General features: G+C 33.1%; 2 protein-coding genes across 2 annotated transcripts; one reads left to right on the forward strand and one right to left on the reverse strand.

Annotated features, from left to right (window-relative positions):
• Positions 1-983: 983 nt before the first annotated feature.
• Positions 984-4849, reverse strand: LOC104244533 (CASP-like protein 2C1). The gene is made up of 3 exons (XM_009799977.2): positions 4560-4849; positions 3450-3591; positions 984-1486 (listed from the first exon to the last, which is right to left on the reverse strand). Exons 1-3 carry the CDS (start codon positions 4709-4711, stop codon positions 1208-1210), a joined length of 573 nt encoding a protein of 190 aa, XP_009798279.1. The 5' UTR covers positions 4712-4849; the 3' UTR covers positions 984-1207.
• Positions 4850-14831: 9982 nt separating this feature from the next.
• On the forward strand, positions 14832-17198 carry LOC104244532 (probable xyloglucan endotransglucosylase/hydrolase protein 25). Its single transcript, XM_009799975.2, has 3 exons — positions 14832-15138; positions 15579-15772; positions 16632-17198. Exons 1-3 carry the CDS (start codon positions 14854-14856, stop codon positions 16993-16995), a joined length of 843 nt encoding a protein of 280 aa, XP_009798277.1. The 5' UTR covers positions 14832-14853; the 3' UTR covers positions 16996-17198.
• The last annotated feature ends 4291 nt before the right edge of the window (positions 17199-21489 follow it).

Raw genomic sequence — 21489 nt, forward strand, 5'->3', positions numbered from 1 at the left:
ACAAGATGCACTTCGATCAATATCAAGACACAGTTGAATAAAAGCTTAAAGAGAAAAATAACAGTGTATTGCTTCTGAGTGCGTGTTACAATGTCTCTAAATGAATTATCAGACCCCCTTTATATAACATATGAGTCCTACTTTAGGTGCAATTCTATAAAAGGTAAAAATATCTCTTGATTTACTGATTGCCAGTCCCTCATTGATACGTGCCGAGATTTTCGCCGTAATATCCAACCGGTCACAAATATTTCGGTCTTTTGTTGGTTACGCTAACAATGTTTCTTCGAGCTCGTCGGGGATCAGGGTCGATTCCGGGATCACGTACTCAATATTCCCGAAGACATACATTTTGACTTTGGGCTCTGGTCCGGTGGGACTTGGGGACTGAGGTCGATCTTCAGTCCCTCATGTTCCGAGCCCAATCTACCATGTCATAGACGAGCCCGATTTCGTATACATCTATAATCATAGACATCCTCTTCCATTTGAGTCGATTGATGATCATCTTTTGACATCCACTTTCACTCAAGTGTATCTATTTTAAATTTATTACGCAATCTATCAGATAAGTTAAAAAGGGTTCAATATATTCGTTAAAACTGATGGACCACCCATCATGATCAAGTGGTAGTATCAACATAATTATTACGTACTTCACAAGGTATTGAGAAAATGAAGACTACAATTTAGACCAAATAAAGCTCACGTTTGATAAATGAAGATAGCTACTGTGAGAGATTCTTGTAATTTAGAAAAGAAAAAGTTACGACTTCACCAACTGCTTTAGCCTAGTTATTCAACTACTTTAATTTCCTCTTTTATTTCTTTACTAGTTATTTTTATTTGGTTTAATTTCTTGAAAGAGTATTACTGATTCAATCATCGGAGAAATTAAATGGTGAGTAGAAAGTGAAGGAAATATTTTTCTTTTGCTTGTTTGATTGAACATAAAAAAAAAAGGCAAAATACATAAACGACTCTTTAAACATGTCAATTTCTTTTCGTATTGACATTTAAATCAAAGGTAGTACCTATTGAACATAAATTGTATGATCAATTCTTTTCACAATATTAACTCTCTCTGTCTTTAATTATTTCGCTATCTTCCCTAATATTGTCTATTACGTACAATACAAGATATATAATTGCGCCCACACGAAAATATATAAGTTCACATGCATAGCACACTCCATAATTAATAAATTTACATAGAAAGCAGGTGATGATCATTTAATTTGCCCTTAAGTTGAAGGAACTTCTTAGGTGAGTAGAGTCTGAATAATTGAAAGGCAGAAAGTGAAGAGACCACAACCAATACAAGGACAGCAGCATAGCCACATAATAAAGCACCTCCAATTTGGATACAAAACCTTGTGAATCTATTGCACAATTTCATCCATTGCAAACTTCTCACTCCAGCCAATGCTATTGCTGATGCTTCAACTGCTGCTGATTGTGCTGCAAATACTGTGTATACAGCTGCCTGGAAAAAAATATATAGACATGCCAAATTAGGTAGAGTACTTTTAACTTTTTGACACTCCAATAGTTTCGAGCCGCGGAAACAGTCATTAATGATTGTATTAGGGTGACAATGAGTTCGAGCCGTGGAAATAATCACTAATGCTTGCATTATGATAGACTGTCTACATCACATCCTTTGACGTGCAGGAGTCCTTTCTGGGACCCTGCGTGGATATGTGATATTTTATGCACTAGACTGGATAATGTTTTGACACTGAACAATGGGTTACGTTCGAGCCGTGAAAACAGTCACTAATGCTTGCATTAGGGTAGACTGTCTACATCACACCCTTTGAGGTACGACCCTTTCCAGGGACCTGCATGAATATGCTCGGTGGCAGATGAAGCATCTCCCCTGAGGGGGTTCAAAAAAGAAAAAAAATTCGAAAATTAGAAGAAATTATAGCAAGTGGGACTTAAACTAGTGACTTCACAAAGGTTTTGAACCTCCTTGACCATTGGGCTATGCTTTTGGGTTGTGTCATGGGAATTCAAAATATAATATAGAGGTAAAAAATAAATAAATTTGTCTTATATGTACAGTGTAATTTTTCGGCGAAGGAGATTCACACTCCATCCGCCCCCCTAAATTTCCCCCTAAATATGAGATATTTTATGCACCGGACTACCCTTTTGATCAAATTGTTTGAGGATTAACTTTATGTAACCGTCTATACTATAGCGAGAAGCAATTTGGAAAAAAACTACTATGAGAGGTTAAATATATAAATATTATAACTATTTTATACACTGACAGAGTATATAACTTAAGTGGTTGGTTGGCTGCAGGATTGAAAAATTCATATTCGTATATAATCTTGCATAAGATAATATTATGTTTGGTTCGGGGGATTAGAAAAATAATTCATGCAATTAATTTATGTAGCGTTTGGTTTGTTGAAAGAAAAAATATTTCCTGTGTAATTATATATATATATATATATATATATATATATATATACCATATTTGGTTAAAAGTATCAAATAATACCTGCATTATTTAAAATAGAAAAATCCCAAACCAGTGATGCAGGAGACAAAAGAAGAAGAAAAACGAAGCAATTAATTGCTCTAGGTTACAGCATTAAATAACATTAATATCTCAACTATTTTAGCTTTTAAAGCAACAACGTGGAGCATGCTTATCAATGAACTAAATCACCTAACTAGTTCCAACTCTCATTTTCCTTTATGTTTTCATTGATCTGTTCAGTAGAATAAATTAACTTCTTTTGAAAATTTGACATTCTATTTTGTGTGAAATCAACAGTATCAATAACCCCATTTTGTATATCTCTTTTTTTAACGACAACAACAATAAATCCAGTATAGGATCAGTGGCGGAGGTAAAATTTTATTAAGACGTGTCAAAATGTATAAAAGTAAACACACGAAAAAGTTAAGGGTGTCAACATATAGTAATATACACAGTGAAATTTTTTGGACGAAGGGGTATCAATTGAAACCCGTTTGGATAAGGTGGCTTCACCACCGGATGAGATTTGGGGAGGATAGTCTCTACGCAAACCTTATCCCTACCTAATGCAGGCAGAAAGATTTCCAATAAACCTTGTATATCTCTTCTTTTACCGTTTAATAATATTATACGGAGGAAGAACAAATTACAATAACATACTCAATGTAATCTCATAAGTGGGGTCTGAGGATGGTATTGTGTATGCAGACCTTATCCCTACCTTATGAAGGTAGAGATGGCGTTTCCGATAAACCCTCGACTCAAAAAAAGTAAAATTACGGTAGCGTTGAAAAAGAAATATGGTAATGAATAAGCCATGAAAAAGAAAGCAGTAGCCACATCCAAAAAAATCAAGATAACTGAAGCAAAGAAACACCAAATAAAAATAAAATTAATTAAGAAAAAGGAACATCTTTTAAAATAAGTCTAGTTTCTAGAGAATTACCTGATCTAAGAAGAAAAACAACCAATAGTTCTTGTAAGACCTTTGTTTAACATCTCCCTTTGCAGTAGTAGGAATGAGGAAACATCTTAACACATGGAGTACATTATAACTGGCAACAGCAGCATCAATCCATACCAAAAAACTATATATAAAACAAAAAATTGACTTTAGTTACAATTAGCACATAGTGGGGTAGGAAAGAGAAAAAAGAATACAAGAAAATTGATGTAATTTAATGTTTCAAAGTATGACATATTTCCCTTTTTAGTTTGAAAAGAATGGCACACTACTAAATTTAGAAATAATTAATTTTACGTTTCTTATTTCGCCTTTACATAAAAAAATTTATAACCACGTAAATACTATGACATGTAAGGTCACAAGTTTTAAAATTTTGTATCGGCATGTTATGGTATATTTAAGACCATAGTCTATCTCGAAAGTCTCCATTTCTCTAAAAGCCCGTCGATTTCAACTATGCCACATAAATTAGAACAAATGAAATAATGTTACGTATTGGTCCATATTCGATGCACATATCAGAGATTGAGATAATAAACAATATACTCTTATACAACCAGACATCTCTATAGCAGCATCTCTATATAACAATATTTCACTATAAAAGTTAAGTTTTTCCGGAACCAATTTTCATGCTGTGTTATAATATATATTCTGTATAACAGCACTTCGCTATAATATCCAAAAATATTTGGAACAAATAAGGTTGTTATAGAGAGGTTTGACGGTATATAAGGTACATATGCTGCACAAAACCTTTTGAAGGAAAAAAAGGTTGAGCTAGAGCAACGTACTTAAGTATATGTTTTTCTTTACTAAAAGAAAAAAATTATTCTATATTCATGCAGAGTTCGGGGAAGGGCCGCACCCTTAAGGGTGTAATATATACAACCTACCCTAGAGTAATATTAATGGTTATTTTCACGGCTTGAACTCGTGACCTATAGAACACACGAAAACAACTTTACCGTTGCTCAAAAGTGTCCTTCCATTACATAAATGTAACATTTTTTGCAGAAGATGTAATAGTCTTCAAGTAACAAAAAAGAAGTTCAAATGGAGGAGAAAGAATTAATAATAGAAACTCACAACAAGGCATCCATATCATTGAAGCTGGCTTTTCTTTCAACTGTGTCAAAAAGGAGTTTAGTTTGAGAATCAAATCCCATTAAACAAGCAGTCAAAACCAAGAATACAATCGCAAATAGCCTCAAGAAACCCTCTTTTCTCACAATATCCATATTATGATCCTTTTCACTGCTGTTCTGTAGCTGTCTTCCTCGTTTCGTCTTCGGCTTTCAGAGTTGTGAACTAACTGAATAGAAGAGATAATGGCAAAGTTAACATGCATTTATAAAACTTATTTTGCATCTTCATGTAATTTTCAAAATCATTAATGCTTTGATTTTGTTAGTTGTGGGCTTGTGGCTGTAGGGGTTGGGGGAGGGAGTTTCTGGTTTGTAAATGGTACACGTGAAGAGGGGGACCTTATGTGATAATGCAATTTCAATTTTCAAAGGGTTCATGCTTTATTCATATAGGATATGGATTAGAACTACCACAATTTAATTATATCTTGTATATTGTGGGTACTCACGACAATTTTTTTTTTAATTAAGGAGAATTTTTGAAGCAATGATAAAGTTGTTTGAGTCCAGAGACGGATCTATGTTGCGGTCCTATAAGTTACGGGTTCGAGCGTAGAGACAGACTTACATTGCGGACCTATAGGTTACGGATTGGAGAATCGAACCGTGAAAGCAACAATTAATGCTTGCATTAGGATAAACTGTCTACATCATAGTTCTTGGAGTGCAGTTTTTCCCCGAGCTCTGCATGAATGTGGAATATCTTATGTACTAGTCATGATAATTTTTTAAAAATATATATTCGAATGAGTATTAAATTGTAGAAATAATCTGGTTCATTTTATTTGTATTTGGGATTTTATATGATTTCATGCAACCACAACTTTTTGGGTTGCAGTTTATTTATCGAAAAAGGGTCAAATATAGCCTTGTACTATCAAAAAAGGTTTAAATATACTTTCCGCTATACTTTAAGCCAAAATATACCCCTGTTGTTATACAATTGGCCGGTTTAAATATATATACCCCCTTTTCGTTAAGTTTGTCCAAAATGGACATTCAATCCTACGTGGCACTGATATTTGATGAGGTGGATGTCATGTGGCTTGCCACCTCAGCACCCCTAACCTATTTTACTCCTCCATTCTATTTTTTTTCCACCACTAAAATTTCCTTCCCCTCCACCATTGTTGCCACCATTACCGCTACCATGAAATATTTTAAATTTTAGTTTTTTATATATAGATTAGGGTCGCTGAGGTGACATGCATTGTAGCATCTAGCTCATCAAATATCAGTGCGACGTAGGATTGAATGTCCATCTTGGAAAAACTTAATAAAATAGGGCTATATTTGAACCAATAGTATTACGCTATAGATATATTTGGACCCAAATATTTAAACCTTTTCTTATAATATAGGGGTATATTTGACCTTTTACCGTTTATTTATGGACCGAAAGAAGTCTATAGAGTCCTTGGCTAAAACCTATTTATATAGGACGACTGTACGAAACTGCGTCCTAGGCTAGACTCTTGCCCTTTATTGATAATAATTAAATTTCATTAAAGAAAATTTGAAAAATAAAAGTGAAGTAGCATACCAAATTACTCACTGAATAATTGAATATGAGAGAGGAAACAAATATCCTCTTTACATAAACATATAGTATACCTTTTTATAATTTATGTATGTTGTTTAAGGACAAAAGTTTTGAAAAAATTATTTTTGAAATTCATGGTCTAAAATAAGTCAAATATTTATATTACTATAAATCAACTCCCTAAAAGTGGAATGAGAAATTTAAAATTTTAAAATATAAAAACAGTGTCTAAAAGAAATCATCATAAAGCAGTGTAAAAGAAATCAAATCTATATATCTATATAAAGCGGGAATGACAACAATGGTGTGGCATATCTCTAATGCCAAGAAATCTATTTGTAATTTTCTCCTTATTATTTATATACAACTCAATTCAACTTAGGTTTAAAAAAGAAGAAGTTACAACCGTTACAAAAAGTCACATACTTAAAAAAGTGGGAAGCAACCCCCACTTCCAACCGAGAGGTTGTGAGTTCGAGTCTCCCCAAAAGCAAGGTGGGAAGTTCTTGGAGGGAAGGATACCGCGGGTCTATTTGGAAACAGTCTCTCTACCCTAGGGTAGGGGTAAGGTCTGCGTACACACTACCCTCCCCAGACCCCACGGATTGTTGTTGTTGTTGTTGTATAGTAGTTGTTTCTTCTTTTTCTCTCTTAATCTGTTTATTTGAATTTTATATTGTCTCCCTCAGAATATGCTTACAATTCTCTTGGTACTCACTCAGGATATGCTTCATTTTCTTCCTAAAAGTGAATAAAAACGGTTATAGAGTTAAAATGCACATAGAATCAAAATGTTCTAAAATCAGATAATAGGCCAATAATAACAGTTGAGTGACTGTGCTAGAACCACGGAACTCGAGAATGCCTAACACCTTCTCCCGGGTTAACAGAATTCCTTATCCGAATTTCTGGATCGCGGACTGTAATATAGAGTCAATCTTTTCCTCGATTCGGGATTTCCTTATCGGGTTGATGCGGTTTGTCGGTTTCCTTTGTACACCCCTATGAGACACATGCAAATGGTTCCTATTTTGTCTTTTATTTTCCAGGACAAAGATGAAGCTACTATATCAATTATGAACTTCTGTAAGATAAGAATGTTGAAAGAAGCAACTAAGCAAGTCATTACTTGGGATGAGAATAGCAAAAGGTTCTGCTTTAATTTACCCCACTTTGGGCGAGAATAGAAGCAGATGCAAAGCAATTTCTTGATCAATTTTTAGCTGATTAAGATTATGGTGTTTACGCAGGAATTCTTCTCCTATTCATAGTAGGATCTCTCAAGTTTACTATGGCTTCAGTTCAAGCCTTATAATTAAGATTGCTGTATATATATATATATATATATATATATATATATATATATATATCAAAATCCCTATATTTGTATTTGCCTTCACATCATGTTGGATATAAAGAGTTAGGGATGTAAATGGTTCGGTTCGGCCGGTTATTTTATAAAATTTGTACCATACCAATTTTTCGGTTATTCTATTATGTATAACCAAAATTAAACTTTTCGAAACCGTCCCAATCATGTCGGTTTCTTTTCGGTATCGGTACGGTTCGGTGAATTTTCGGTATTTTTTTAATATCATGTAAATTTCACCAGTAGAAGTAGAATCGCAATAACATACGTTCTTTTATAGGACTTAACAAAACTGTCTAGACATTTTTACAGTTTAAAGGGTGATGAATTAAAAAAAAAATAGCTAGAGTATAGATCCATCAACTATTCTGCAACATCGTAAAAGAAATTAAACAAAGGCAAAGAAAATATAATCACACGAGTTGAAAGATATACCAAGCTGAGACTCAAGAATAACGTCAATAGAAGATTAAATATTCAAAAAGATAAATCTAAATTATATGAAAGGAAACATATTCAATACATTGTAGTTTGCTACTCATAATCGCTAGAATACTTTGTAACTTGCTAATAAAGATACTTGAAATAACTTAGTTTAAGTAGAAGTAGCATAATAGGTTTCAGGAATTAGTATTTTGAGTTTAATTACTTGTTGGCTTGTAATAGTTTTCATAATTCCAAGGCTCAAAGAAAATTTAATGCATTATTATTTTTAAACTTACTAAATAAATATATTTTCTACATGTAAAATTTATTCGGTACGGTTCGATTTTTTTCGGTTTATTTTTATAAAATAAAAAACCTACCCTAATTATCGGTGCAGTTATAAATTTATATAAAAATCTACGATTTCTTAAAAAGAAACCTAAAAATTGATTCGGTACGATACGGTACGGTTCGGTCGATTTGATCGGTTTTCGAATATTCATTGACACCCCTATAAAGAATTCAAAACACCACATATGTTCTGTTTTAGGGATTAATGATGATCAACAACCAACAATAATTATTTTTCTACTTTTATTACAAGTACATAAAATTTGTCTCTTATACCTAACTTCATATCTTAATTTTGCTAACTTCTTTTATTACCGCACGACAATGAGATCCAACCAGATAAAATTAAGGACAACATTAATTATGCACTATGAGGTTTTAATTAACAAAATTTTTGATATGTAATTATTGTGTTTAGCGCATTTAACTCGATCCCTCAATACTGTCACCTTCTGCGGCAGGGACGGGTTAAGGGGCGGAAGATCGTTCACCCGAACCTCTTCGCCGGAAAATTACACTGCACATATAATGCAAAATTTGATTTGTACCTCTATATATTTTATTTTGTATTCCTATAACACAACTCAAAAGCATAGTTCAATGGTCAAGGGGGGGGGGGTTCAAAATGTATCCCATTGTCCACAGTTCAATGATCAAGGGGGTTCAAAATCGTATTCCACTGTCCACAGTTTCTTCTAAATTTTCAACTTTTTTTTTTGAACCCCCTTAGCGGAAATTCTGCCTCCACCGCTATTTGCAGGATGGCATAGATAAAACTTATATATAAGAGTCTTTTTTTAATCCCAGGATAATATTTAAAATTATATTTATATTCCATGTTTGGTTATAAGTATAGTATTAAGAAGTACTCTATCATTGTAAATTTTATATCTAAATTTTAGTTATATTATCTATTAATCCTACGATTATAGTGTTCCGAACCAAACGACACCTAATAACTGACCTTCAATGTTAGGTCCCTCCACTTTATTTTACAAAGCTTAAGAACTTACCTGCAATTTTGAGATTAGTCAATATTCCTATACATTATTTTCAAAAAAAAGAAAAAAGAGTTCCATTGACACTCCAAGAAGCAAAAGAAAACAAAAAAGGGAAAACAATATTGTATAGTTGCTCTCAAAAGAAAAAGAAAAAAAAAGGCAGTCTGGTGCACTAAGCTCCCTTTATGCGTGGAATCCGGGGAAGGGCCGGACCATAATGGTTTATCATACGCAACCTTACCCTGCATTTTTGCAAGAGGCTGTTTTCACGGCTCGAACCCGTGACCTCCTGGTCACAAGACAATAACTTTACCAGCTAGGTCAAGGCTCTCCTTCTTAAGGAAATGCACCAACCGAGAAGAATAGCCGAAAAATGCATATTTTGTATACATATTTTTGTATATTATATACAAATGATATACAACTTTTATACACTTTTACTACTATCAAATATAAATAGTTTCGGGCGCCGGTTAAAAATGATCTTTGCCCAACATAAAACCACAGACGCATAAAGTATTAAACTAGGAATGTAACAAAGTTTGAAGGATCAGTTGCTTACAGGAGAGTAATTTAAGTTGGTATTTAAAGTGAAACCAGCAGCTCAGGATCGAAAAAGTTTTCTTGGTAGGAAGTATTTTCCTCTTAATTTTTTTATGTGATGCGAATCTAGATTAGTCGGACCAATAAATTTCGAATACCAGATGATTAATGGAAAAAAAAAAGAAAGAAGATGCTCCTTATAATGATTTTCTCTGTTAAATTAGGATTTACAGGATTTAACTTTTAAATTAGATTGGTCTTAAAAAGAGAACAAGAAACCTACTTCAACCACTCACAAGAAAAATGCTTCCCACCATTTTGCTTATATCTCAAATGTACCAAATTTTGGGTAAAAATTAAACTTTTGGAGAACTTGGTGGGTCAAATTTGTTGGTCAAACACATAGGCAATCCAAAAAGAATGTAGATTCAGCCCAATCCACCTTATATGGGCGGCCCTTCCATAAAGTAAGTAAAACAACCGCTTTAGGTCTCATATTTGTGGGGGCCCCATTTTTTGTTACACCTAATAGATTATGTATAAGTTTAAAAAAGAGTTTAGTAAAGTGAAAAAGTTTGATTTCTTTCTAAGAAATATAAAGAAGAAGGATTTGCAACTGCTATAATTTCTACTAAGGAAATTGCACTTGAAATGGATATCGAACCCGAATTTCGTAAGAAACGTGTGATATATATGAAGTAACAATTTGATGCAAATGTTGATAATGAAATCTCAAAATCTTTCGAGGAGTCCTTTAGAGTTGATTACTTTTATACATAATAGACAAGGTTATTTTTTCACTTCAAAATAGATTTGAACAATTCGAAGCATATGAAAATATTTTTGATTTTCTATTTGGCAGTAAAAGTTAAGATCACTAGATGTTAGAAATTTGAAAAAAATATTGCCTTAATCATGAATGTTCCTTATAGCATAATAATCAATTCGATATTGATGGTTTAGATTTATGTTCTGAATTAAAAGTATTAAGGAAAATAGTACAATTAGAAGTAACAGTTTAATTGATACACCTAATCAAATAAAAAGATTTAATTCTTTTACAAATGCCTAAATTGCTTATGAAATAATGTTCATAACTCAAGTTATCGTTGCTTCAGCGGAAAGAATGTTTTCAAAATTAAAATTGATAAAATCTTACCTAAGAACAATAATGCCACAAGAAAGGTTTAGTGGATTAGTTATATTGTCAATTAAGAAATACTTATTAGGAGTTATTGACTATATGAAAATTAAATAACTTTGTATCTAAAAAAAAGCTAAAAAAACAGACTTCAAATAAATAATAAAAAAAAAATTAAAAAGTTAAGGCCTCTCATAAAATTTGGCTTTAGGCCACAAAATTTGTCGGAGCGCCCCTGCACATATATTATATAAGAGTATGAATTACATTATATATAGGTCGATTATTTTTAATTTAAGCCGTTGGATGAACGGTTATTTGGGTTATATCTTCGTATCCTCCAAATGGACTTTAAACGAGAGGAAAATGGTGCAAATCAAACAGGTTATCTGATTTTGCACGTTATCTCATAAATAAGTAAATAAATGCCAATAAATTTTAAATAATTTGTGTTGTACGCCTAACTTGAGATTATGGTGTCTCAAAGTAAAGATATGACAAAGGAAAGAACGCTGAGGGATTGTCTGGTTCAGGTCAAGCCAAATCCTATATGAAATGGAGTAGATAATATTAACAGTTTCACAAAAAATTTATACTGATTTTAGCTAATATCAATAATAAAATATAAAATTATTAATCTAATCCGATAATCAAACGGCCAGAGGGTTTTGGTCCAGGCTCGAGAAGAGAGAGGACAAATTGTTATTGTGGTCCGATAGGCAGGGGCAAAGTTAGGTGGACGGAAAGGGGTTCAATCAAATCTTCTTCGTAACAAATTATACTATATATATAAAGTTATTTATCCCCACTTTTCAGGCTAAATTATTGGGGCGAACTTTTTATAAGGATACAAGCTTGCGAAATGATCAAAAATCAAAGTTTATCCGATCCCTAAAACAATTCACTTTTTATGATTACATCGATATGCATATATGTTAGATATTAAATTTCCTTAACTTCTTCACGTATTTACTTATTTTAGTTTTTGAATCCTCTCGGTAAAAATCCTACTTTTGCCGCTGGTCCTAGGCATCCCTTTTCAATCAATTACATTCAGTGGTGGATTTAGAGGGCAACGTGCGGGTTCTCCAGAACCCAATAGCTTTTGCACAATCCTTATATATGTATTAACAAATTTATTAAATATCTATAAATATTTAATTTGATTATGAATTCAGTTACGTTATTAACTTGAAATCGTTACAGAAACTCATAAACTTCAAAATCTGGATCCGCTTTTGATTACATTACTGCATGCATTGGTTGTTGTGAGCTCCATTTCATACTCATCTTATTGTTCTTATTGCATCCGTGACCTGTAATGTTAATTTAGAATGACTCTTTAAGTTTAAAGGGGTTGCTCTGATGGTAAGCAACCTCTTGTGAGTTCGAGTCTCCCCAAGAGCAAGGTGAGAAGTTCTTGGAGGGAAGGATGCCGGGGGTCTATTTGGAAACAACCTCTCTATCTTAGGGTAGGGGTAAGGTCTGCGTACACACTACCCTCCTCAGACCCCACTAAGTGGGATTATACTGAGTTGTTGTTGTTGTTGTTGTTGTCTTTTAAGTTTAGCATAACAAGTTCCAAGAGTTGGGTGAGAAGTTCACGTGAATTACTTAAAGGACTTAAAAGACATATAGTTGCAACTAAAATAAGTAGCCTAACACATACAATTAACACAACATTGAAAGAAGTAGAGGTGGTATTTAGAAAATCTTTTTGTTTTTCTTTTCCGAGAATATATGTAACAATATTAATGTGCTATTTCTAGATTTGATTTCTGATAAAATGATATATACATAAGTTAGAAAAGTATTCTTAAGCCGTTTGCTTCCCATGTTTTTAATTCACTTGACACTTGAATGATGCTTACAAATCACTTTCACATAAACAATCTCATCATACATAATTCTACGCTCTAGAAATATGTTGCTTAAGTCATCGAATCAAGAAAAATAAATTAAAAATGTCACGAATATACGTCCGATAATTACCTTGAAAACTTTCGCTTGCTTGGAGGCATCTGAAGGCTTACACATTACAATCGACTAGGCCAAGCGTAACTATTACAACCAAGAGGCGCATGGGCGTAACGTCTTGGAAGTGAACGTGTAAAGCATATCACTTTTCGCATATCAATTATATGCTACTCACTCCTTCCATGCATTCATTCATAGAAGACAAGTTCAAAGCCTAATTATCGCAATTATCGTTTTTTGCATCTCACTTCTCCATAAGATACATCCTTGTTGTATTACGCAAAAGAACATATATAGGATGATCATGCATGTAAATTTCCACAACATAGATACTAGTACGCTGCTGCACCAATACCCTCTACTCAGGGCGGACCTAGAGCATGGAATATGGGTTTCGAAAACCCAGTAATTCTTGCGTAAATTCTGTATTTATATTAAAAAATTTACTAAATATTTGTAAATATCTAACTGTGAACCCAATTATTATTGCATATTAATTTAAAATTATAGTAAGAACCCATAAGACTCAAATCTTGGATCCGCCTCTGCCTTAAAATTATTATATATGCTTAATAACTTCAATTGTTTTTCGAAGAAAATTTTCACACTATATATGCTGCTATATCTTAGCCTATTAATGTCAGGTCCAATATTATAATCGAGAAAGAAAGAAATTAACATCTAGACGGAAGAACCAAACCTCTAGTTAGAGACGACTCTTTTTCATTATTTATACTATCACATTATCACCTAAATTGCAAGAAATGTCACAGGTGATGACACGTACCCTAAAATTTGATGAGTCATGACCTCACTCTCTTGACTGCTTCTGCATGCAAAACTATGACATAGAGAAATATCTAAATGGCAGAATTATCAATAAACTACTCAGTCGGCACTCGGCACAAAACAATCATTTCTTTCCCAATTTCGAGAATTCCTATCCTCTTTTAGTGTTTCTTACTCTAGTTCTCTCATTATTAAGAAAGTCAAATAGTCACTTTTGTAAAAACTAATAAAATGGCAGCTCCGTGCACAAAATATTTGACATTTACCTAAGATTTAGAAAAAGAACGCACCCTTATAGAGTATATTATAGACAATCTATTTTAAGGCCGGCGTTAATAGCTGCTTCAATGGTTCGGACTCGTAAGTTATAAGTTACACGAAAATAACTTTATCATTATTGCAAGGCCCCGTATTATAAAAACTGGTAAGAAAGTAAATATTGAGTTGTAAGATAAACAAAAAGGTATCATCATCACTGAGAAATACATCAGAAAGTTAAATATTTGATGAAGTTTTGAATTAGTGTTAACTATACAATCTATGCTTACAATGACAAAAATGAAGCTGAACGTCATTTTTAGTGCACCAAATGTGTAACTTTCCATCCTAATTAATAACCGTACTATACTTGCAAGTTTTTTTTATCATCAATAATGGAGTAATGACAAGAAAGTCACCGATAAAATTGATATCATGTAACTAGAAAGTCATGAATTCGAGTCGTGAAAAGAACCTTTTATAAGATTGCATGCAAGATTCTTATGATTCGGTCCTTTCTCGGATTCCATATATAACAAAAGTTTAATACATCATATTTTTTTTTTAATGGAGTTATGAATAAACCGAGCTATTTATTAATTTAACCATTTTATATTCACAAACTTACCCTTATCTACTCAGCCATTTTATATGCAAGCTGTACGTCGATCACTCTTTGTTCCTTTTTACCTACACATGGCATCCATTGAACCTCCTTTTCAGGACACAATTTTGTCTCTTCCATTTTCATTCCTCTATAAAAAGGCAATGCAATTCCATTTTTCATTCTCATTCCACTAATAACACTTAAACAGTTTCCAAATATATACTCTGAAAATGACTTCTTTGTCTTCCTTTAATATTAAACTTAGTTTGCTTGTAGTAATATTTATAAGTTGTTTGGTTGTTGAATATTCTGCTAGTGATCTTAATCAAGATTTTGGTATTACGTGGGGAAATGATAGGGGAAAAATACTAAATAATGGGGAGCTTCTTACTCTTACACTTGATAATACTTCTGGCTCTGGTTTTGAATCAAAGAAAGAATACTTGTTTGGTAAAATTGATATGCAAATCAAATTGGTCCCTGGGAATTCTGCTGGCACTGTCACTGCTTACTATGTAATTTTTTTTTTTTTTTTTTTTTGCATTAGATTATTATTAAAATGGAGCCTTAGCGTAACCGGTAAAGTTACCGACATGTGATAGGAGGTTAGGATTTGAGCTGTGAAAATAGCCTCCTGCATTTTCTAAGGCTGCGTACAATAGACCCTTGTGGTTCGGTCTTTTTTTCAGACCATGTACATAGCGAAAGCTTAGTAAAGTTGCCGCCACGTGACCGACCAGAACAGCCTCCTGCAGAAATGTAGAGAAAGGCTGCGTACAATAAACCCTTATGGTCCGGTTTTTTTCCAGACCCTGCGCATAACGAAAGCTTAGTGCACCAGACTCCCTTTTTTAACATTATTATTATAAATTATTTTTTCCCAAAAAAAAGGTTTTGATATTTTATTTGTTATTTTTTTGATATGTTTTTTTTTTCTTTTTTTTTGTGAATTTAGTTGTCATCACAAGGATCAAACCATGATGAGATAGACTTTGAGTTTCTTGGGAATTTGAGTGGAGAGCCATACACAGTGCATACAAATGTGTATACACAAGGCAAAGGTGAAAGAGAGCAGCAATTTCATTTGTGGTTTGATCCTACTGCAGATTTCCACACTTACTCTGTCCTTTGGAATCCACAAACGATTGTGTAAGTAGTCTAACTATTTTTTTTTTAAAGAAGTTACGTGTTTCTTTTACATCTAAATATGTGTTTGTGTACCACGAAAATAGTAACTAGGCCAAGAGTTTTTTCCCCTATAATATGTACTCTTTAACTTATCTATATTGACATTTCAAAAGATTAAATTCAGAACTCATTTAGTAACACCTTATCACCTTATGTCGGCAACAAACCTGGTGAGAATCCCACAAGTAGGGTCGGGATCGGGTCGGGATAAGATGTACGCGACCTTATCTCTCGGGATAGAATGTACGCGATCTTATCCCTACTTTTATTCCTACTTTTACGAAGGTAAAGAGATTATTTTCGATAGACCCTAAGCACAATAAAATATGAAAAAGAAACAATAGCAACAAGTACCAACAACACGATATTGAATAAACGGAAGCGAAAGAGACAATAAAGTGGATAGGAGAAAGAAATAGAACAACATATAGTAAAAACTAAGCCTAAAAGAATGCAAGAGCAATACGAATATTACTGGTATGGAAAAGAAAAAACGCTCAGTAACTTACTAACCATCTACCTAATCGTCAACCTTTACGTCCTCCTATCAAGAGTCATGTCCTCGGTTAGCTGAAGTTGTATCTGCTATCATATAATTTAGAATATATACAGTTCAAATCCTGGCTCCTTGCTCCGACTAATATGGTAACGAACCTTATTTTTCGTATTATTATTCTTGTCTTTCAAGAACAGTTAACGGTAGTTATCTTTTTGATGATCTGATAATGCAAAAAATATTCTTAAATACTATAAGTATGTTGAATTTAAACTGCACATATTGACAATCTTTTTTTGTCTCCAAATTCAATTTTTTTTTCAGATTTTCAGTGGACAATGTCCCAATAAGAGAATTCAAGAATTTGGAAGATAAAGGTGTGGCATTTCCAAAATCCCAACCAATGAAGTTATACTCAAGTTTATGGGATGCTGATGAATGGGCCACAAGGGGTGGTTTAATCAAGACTGATTGGAGCAATGCCCCTTTCTCTGCCTCTTATAGAAATTTCAATGCTCATACTTGCACTAATAATTCTAATTCTTCTTGCTCAATTTTAGCAGCAAAATTGGATCCTGTGAGTCAAGAAAGATTAAGATGGGTGCAGCAAAAGTTTATGATATATAATTATTGTACTGATACTAAGAGATTTCCTCAGGGTTTTCCTCTAGAGTGTAGTACCACTTAATAATATGTAGTAACTTAATTATGAAAAAAAAATTAGAAATAAAATATGTAGAATATTTAGTCTATATTAATAGCCTCCTCTCTTTCTGTGGCTTTTATTTTATTTTATTTTCTCCTTAATTTATGTTGAGGCTTAGCTTTGGTAGCTAAGTGGTAAGGGAGGAATGTTGCAATTCTATGTTTGTTGTTATTGAAAGTATTTGTGTAAATAATATATGTAACGTGTTAGTATTGCTATATATGAAAATGTTCTCCGCATTGACTTATTTATTTTCCTTTTGTTTTTGATAAATCGGTTCGAATTTGTACCATTTTTATACTCTTTACTAATATTTGGATTAATATCATATAAGTATTTCGTTTAAAATTTTACTATGAATTAGAAATATAACAATGTTTTAAGAAGTAAAAATATTGAATACATATATTATTATTGGTTTTTATATTCTTTTTTCTAAAAATTGTACTCCCTTCATTTTCATTAGAAAATGTGGACTTTTTGCCTTTTCCAGGTTTTTGATATTTTAAAATATATATTTTTAATTGAAATTTCATGATTTGTTAAGGTTTTCCCCGCATTAAAAATTAAAATGCTTTGACTTATTTTTACCATGTTATAAGTTTCAACTATTTAGAGTTTGCTTACACATGACTTAAACATGTCGTTTCATGTTAATATAAACTATGTAAGTTCCTTTATGGGTAAAGCTAGCTATTTGTATGATGGTTATCCTTGAATTTGATCTCTATACAAGTAAGTGAAAAAAAAAACAGATTATAATTCCGTCCAATTTTATATGGGATTCAACTGTGGGAATTCGAACATAAAATCTTCACGTATATTAAAATATAATTTACATATTTAAAAATTATATAGATAATATTATAAGTTACAATAATTAGTAACTCAAAATATTTAAAAGACATACGAAAAATTACGGTTAAAGAAAAATTATTTTCGCTCATTTCATATATTTCACGTCCCAAATTACCCCTTAGACGTAACTAACACCCAGCACACACCACCCGCCAGGCGAATAATATTTTCATATCTTATCTATTAATCTGCAACATTTGATCAATTAAACGAGCATCTAAATAATCTGATAATTAATTACGAATAATTAATATCTCGAAATATATTAGAAACTATAGCCCAAATCACACCCTAGACCATGGAGCATCTAAAAGAATTACAAAGGATATCATATGAACAAATGATAAAGACTCTTTTGATAGCCTCCATGAACAATGCGGCGACTCACTTCAATAACTGAATCCACTCTATCGAACTCATCAGCTACTAGCTCCATCTTCTTAATATCTGCATAGACATGCAGGTAAGGAGTGAGTTGTACGTAAATATAACATAGTAATTAAGATCCTCGACCAGCTACTCTAACTATCTTTGGAACAAGTGTTAGAAAATACAAACACACAACGAGCACATAAATAATATGCACATAAATTCTTTCACCATATAATTACTCAATAAGGTCAAAACAATTATTCAACAACAATATTATATATCTCAGCGCAATTTACACTAAGGACTTGTCATAAATGGCAGTGCAGAAAATTAACTAGATACCGCAAAGAGTCCATGACAGTATACACAATGCCCCAAATCTACCACGGTGGCATACACAACGCCCCAAATATATTACGGCAGCGAAAAAATAATTTCTAATGCCTCAACGCCATAGCACGAGGCTATGCCACATCACATCACACCACATATTACTTATTAAATTATTTTAGCTTTTTACAAAATAATATATATTTGTGGCTGGTCAAAGACCACCGATTCTGCTAAGCGCACGCTCGTTCCAACACATAGACCAGACAGACAAAATATACTTTCAAAACGAGTTTTTGGAAAAGCAAATATCAAAGCTAAAGTCTCACTTACCCCGAATTCATAATCCAAGCACCTTTTCAATAACTCAAAACTATACTCTCGAGTCTCTGGATCACCTCAAACTACACAAAAACGAGTTTAGATAGAGGCTTAGGGGTAACAGACATAATAAAATGAAATGAAGCTGCTATTGCAAAATATGTATGGAATGTTGCTCAAAAAACTGACAATCTATGGGTGAAATGGATCAACAATGTCTACTTAAAGGAGAAGGATTGGTGGCAGTACAAATGCCCCAATGATGCTTGCTGGTACTAGAAGAAAATATGCAGGAACAAAGAAATATTTGCTCCTGGATATAATCAGAATTTGTGGAGCAGTGCCAATGGACAGTACACAATTAAGGAGGGATATACATAAGGCTGTATTGTGGTCCGGTCCTGGGCCTAAATGGGCTAAACGGGTCGGGCCAAACGGTCCCGGACTTTGGCGGGCTGGGCTCTGGCGGTCCCGGACCAAACGATCCCGGGCTTAACAGTCTTGGAGGGTGGAACTGGCCCACTGTGGTCCTAAGCCCACATGGTCCCGAGCTAAATGGGCCGGGCCTAAACGAGCCTAAGTGTTCAAGGCTATTTTTTTTATCTAAGGCAATTTCTTGTAAATTATATATATATATATATATATATATATACATATACATACATATTAGATAATTTACAAGAAATTGCCATATATAGTATATTGCCTTATATAAGATTTTTTGATTTTTTTTTATCTAATGCAGTTTCTTGTAAATATATTATATAATTGTGACTAAAATCTTCTAATTCAAATTTAAACACACAAAAAATTGCAAAGAAATATTCAAGGGAATGCCTTATAATTTTTATTATTACAACATTAACAAAAAATGGCAATATCTTTCTTAGTCTTCCTCCCCCCAATGGAACGAGCACAACAAGGTGCTAATACCACCATTAAAAGAAAAAAAAAACTAATGAAGATGTGCCAAAATACAAGTTACATATTAGTCTATGTATTATCTCTAACAAATTTCATAAATCCTTCAAGGTCCGGAGGAATTTCCGTTGGTGGTGGCAGAAAAGAAGCTTGTTCATCACCGCTTACGGGTGAAGCAGCATCCTCCGCAAGTTCCGCTAGCATTTCTTCATAAGCTTCGTCTATCTTCGGTTGTGATTCAACAAGTCCAAAATTTCTTCTTTCCGAACGGATCCAATCTCTAAAGAGTATTGATTTTTCCAAGTAACAACTAAACTTTCATATAAGTAATTCCATCTAGTCGGACAAGGTTTAGGAATCATTCTTTCTCTAAGGTCAAATTCATCACATTTTTTAAAATATTCTCCAAGTCTACTTCTACGGTTTGAATAAAAAAGCCAATTAAGAGCGATTTTAACCTTTTTTAATTTCAACATTTAATATTTTCATACCATCACCGACGATTAAATGGTAAATTTGACAAATACATCTAACATGGAAAATATTACTAAATGCAAGATTTAGTGTAGTTGTAAGCAAGCCTATAGCATTAGTGTTACTAGAAGCATTTTCCATTAAAACTGACATTATTTTATCTTTAATGCAAAAATATCTACAAATATCTGCAACTGTGTAAGCAATAAATTTACCTGTGTGACGTGAATTAATTATTCTATAAGCAATAATGCATTTTTGCATTTTCCATTCCTCATCAATCCAATAAGTGGTAACAGTAAGATAATCATAGTCATTATCACTTCTACCAATATCAATAGTAATAACAACGCGATAATTTATATGAGTAAATAAATAGCGCAAATATTATTCATATTCATGTTTATATTTATAAATATCGTTCTTTACGGTTACGCGAGACCATCCTTTATAAGTAGGATTAAAAACTCTTCTAATATAATGTACAAAGTGAGGGTTAGAAGGAAAATTATAGGGTAAGCACATAACAGTAACTATTTTGCCAATTCTTCACGATCTTTATTTGGATCGTAATATAACATGCCACCGGTAACAGTATTAATTCCCCGTTGAATTAGATTTGACCCGGTACTAGGGTTAACCTCAGTACCTACACTTGTCCCCTCTTGCGCAGCTTTCATTTGAAGATATCTAGCTTTATCTCTAGGGTGTGTCTTTATGTGTCTAGTCAAAGTACCCGTACCGCTATGGTCTCCAATATATTTATGAGCCATCAAAGACCCACAAGTTTTACACTTAGCCTTATTTTGATCTCTTAGTTGAGTAAAAAAAGTGCCAAACAAAATATGTTTCGGGCCATCTAGAAGGTTGTCTATTCAAAGTAGGGGGTAATATAGGAGGGTCAGGCGGGGCATCATTTGAATTATTATCAGTTGGGGTAACAATAGGACTAGTAGGTGTATCATCTAAATCCGGTTGCATTTCATCTAAACCATCATTTTCATCGATAGTTGGATTACCATAAAGAGCATTCATATATTCATTATTTAATTGTTGACCTGGTGCAATATCATGGCAAAATTGACTATCGGTAAATTGAAAACAGAGGTTATCACTATCAAGAATAATAAGTGGAGGAGGACGGGTAACAGGTCTGCGTCGGGGAGCCGAGAGAGGAGTAGTAGCTTGACCACTATATTC

The sequence above is a fragment of the Nicotiana sylvestris genome, chromosome 11 (assembly GCF_000393655.2).
Source record: "Nicotiana sylvestris chromosome 11, ASM39365v2, whole genome shotgun sequence".
Lineage (NCBI taxonomy): Eukaryota > Viridiplantae > Streptophyta > Magnoliopsida > Solanales > Solanaceae > Nicotiana > Nicotiana sylvestris.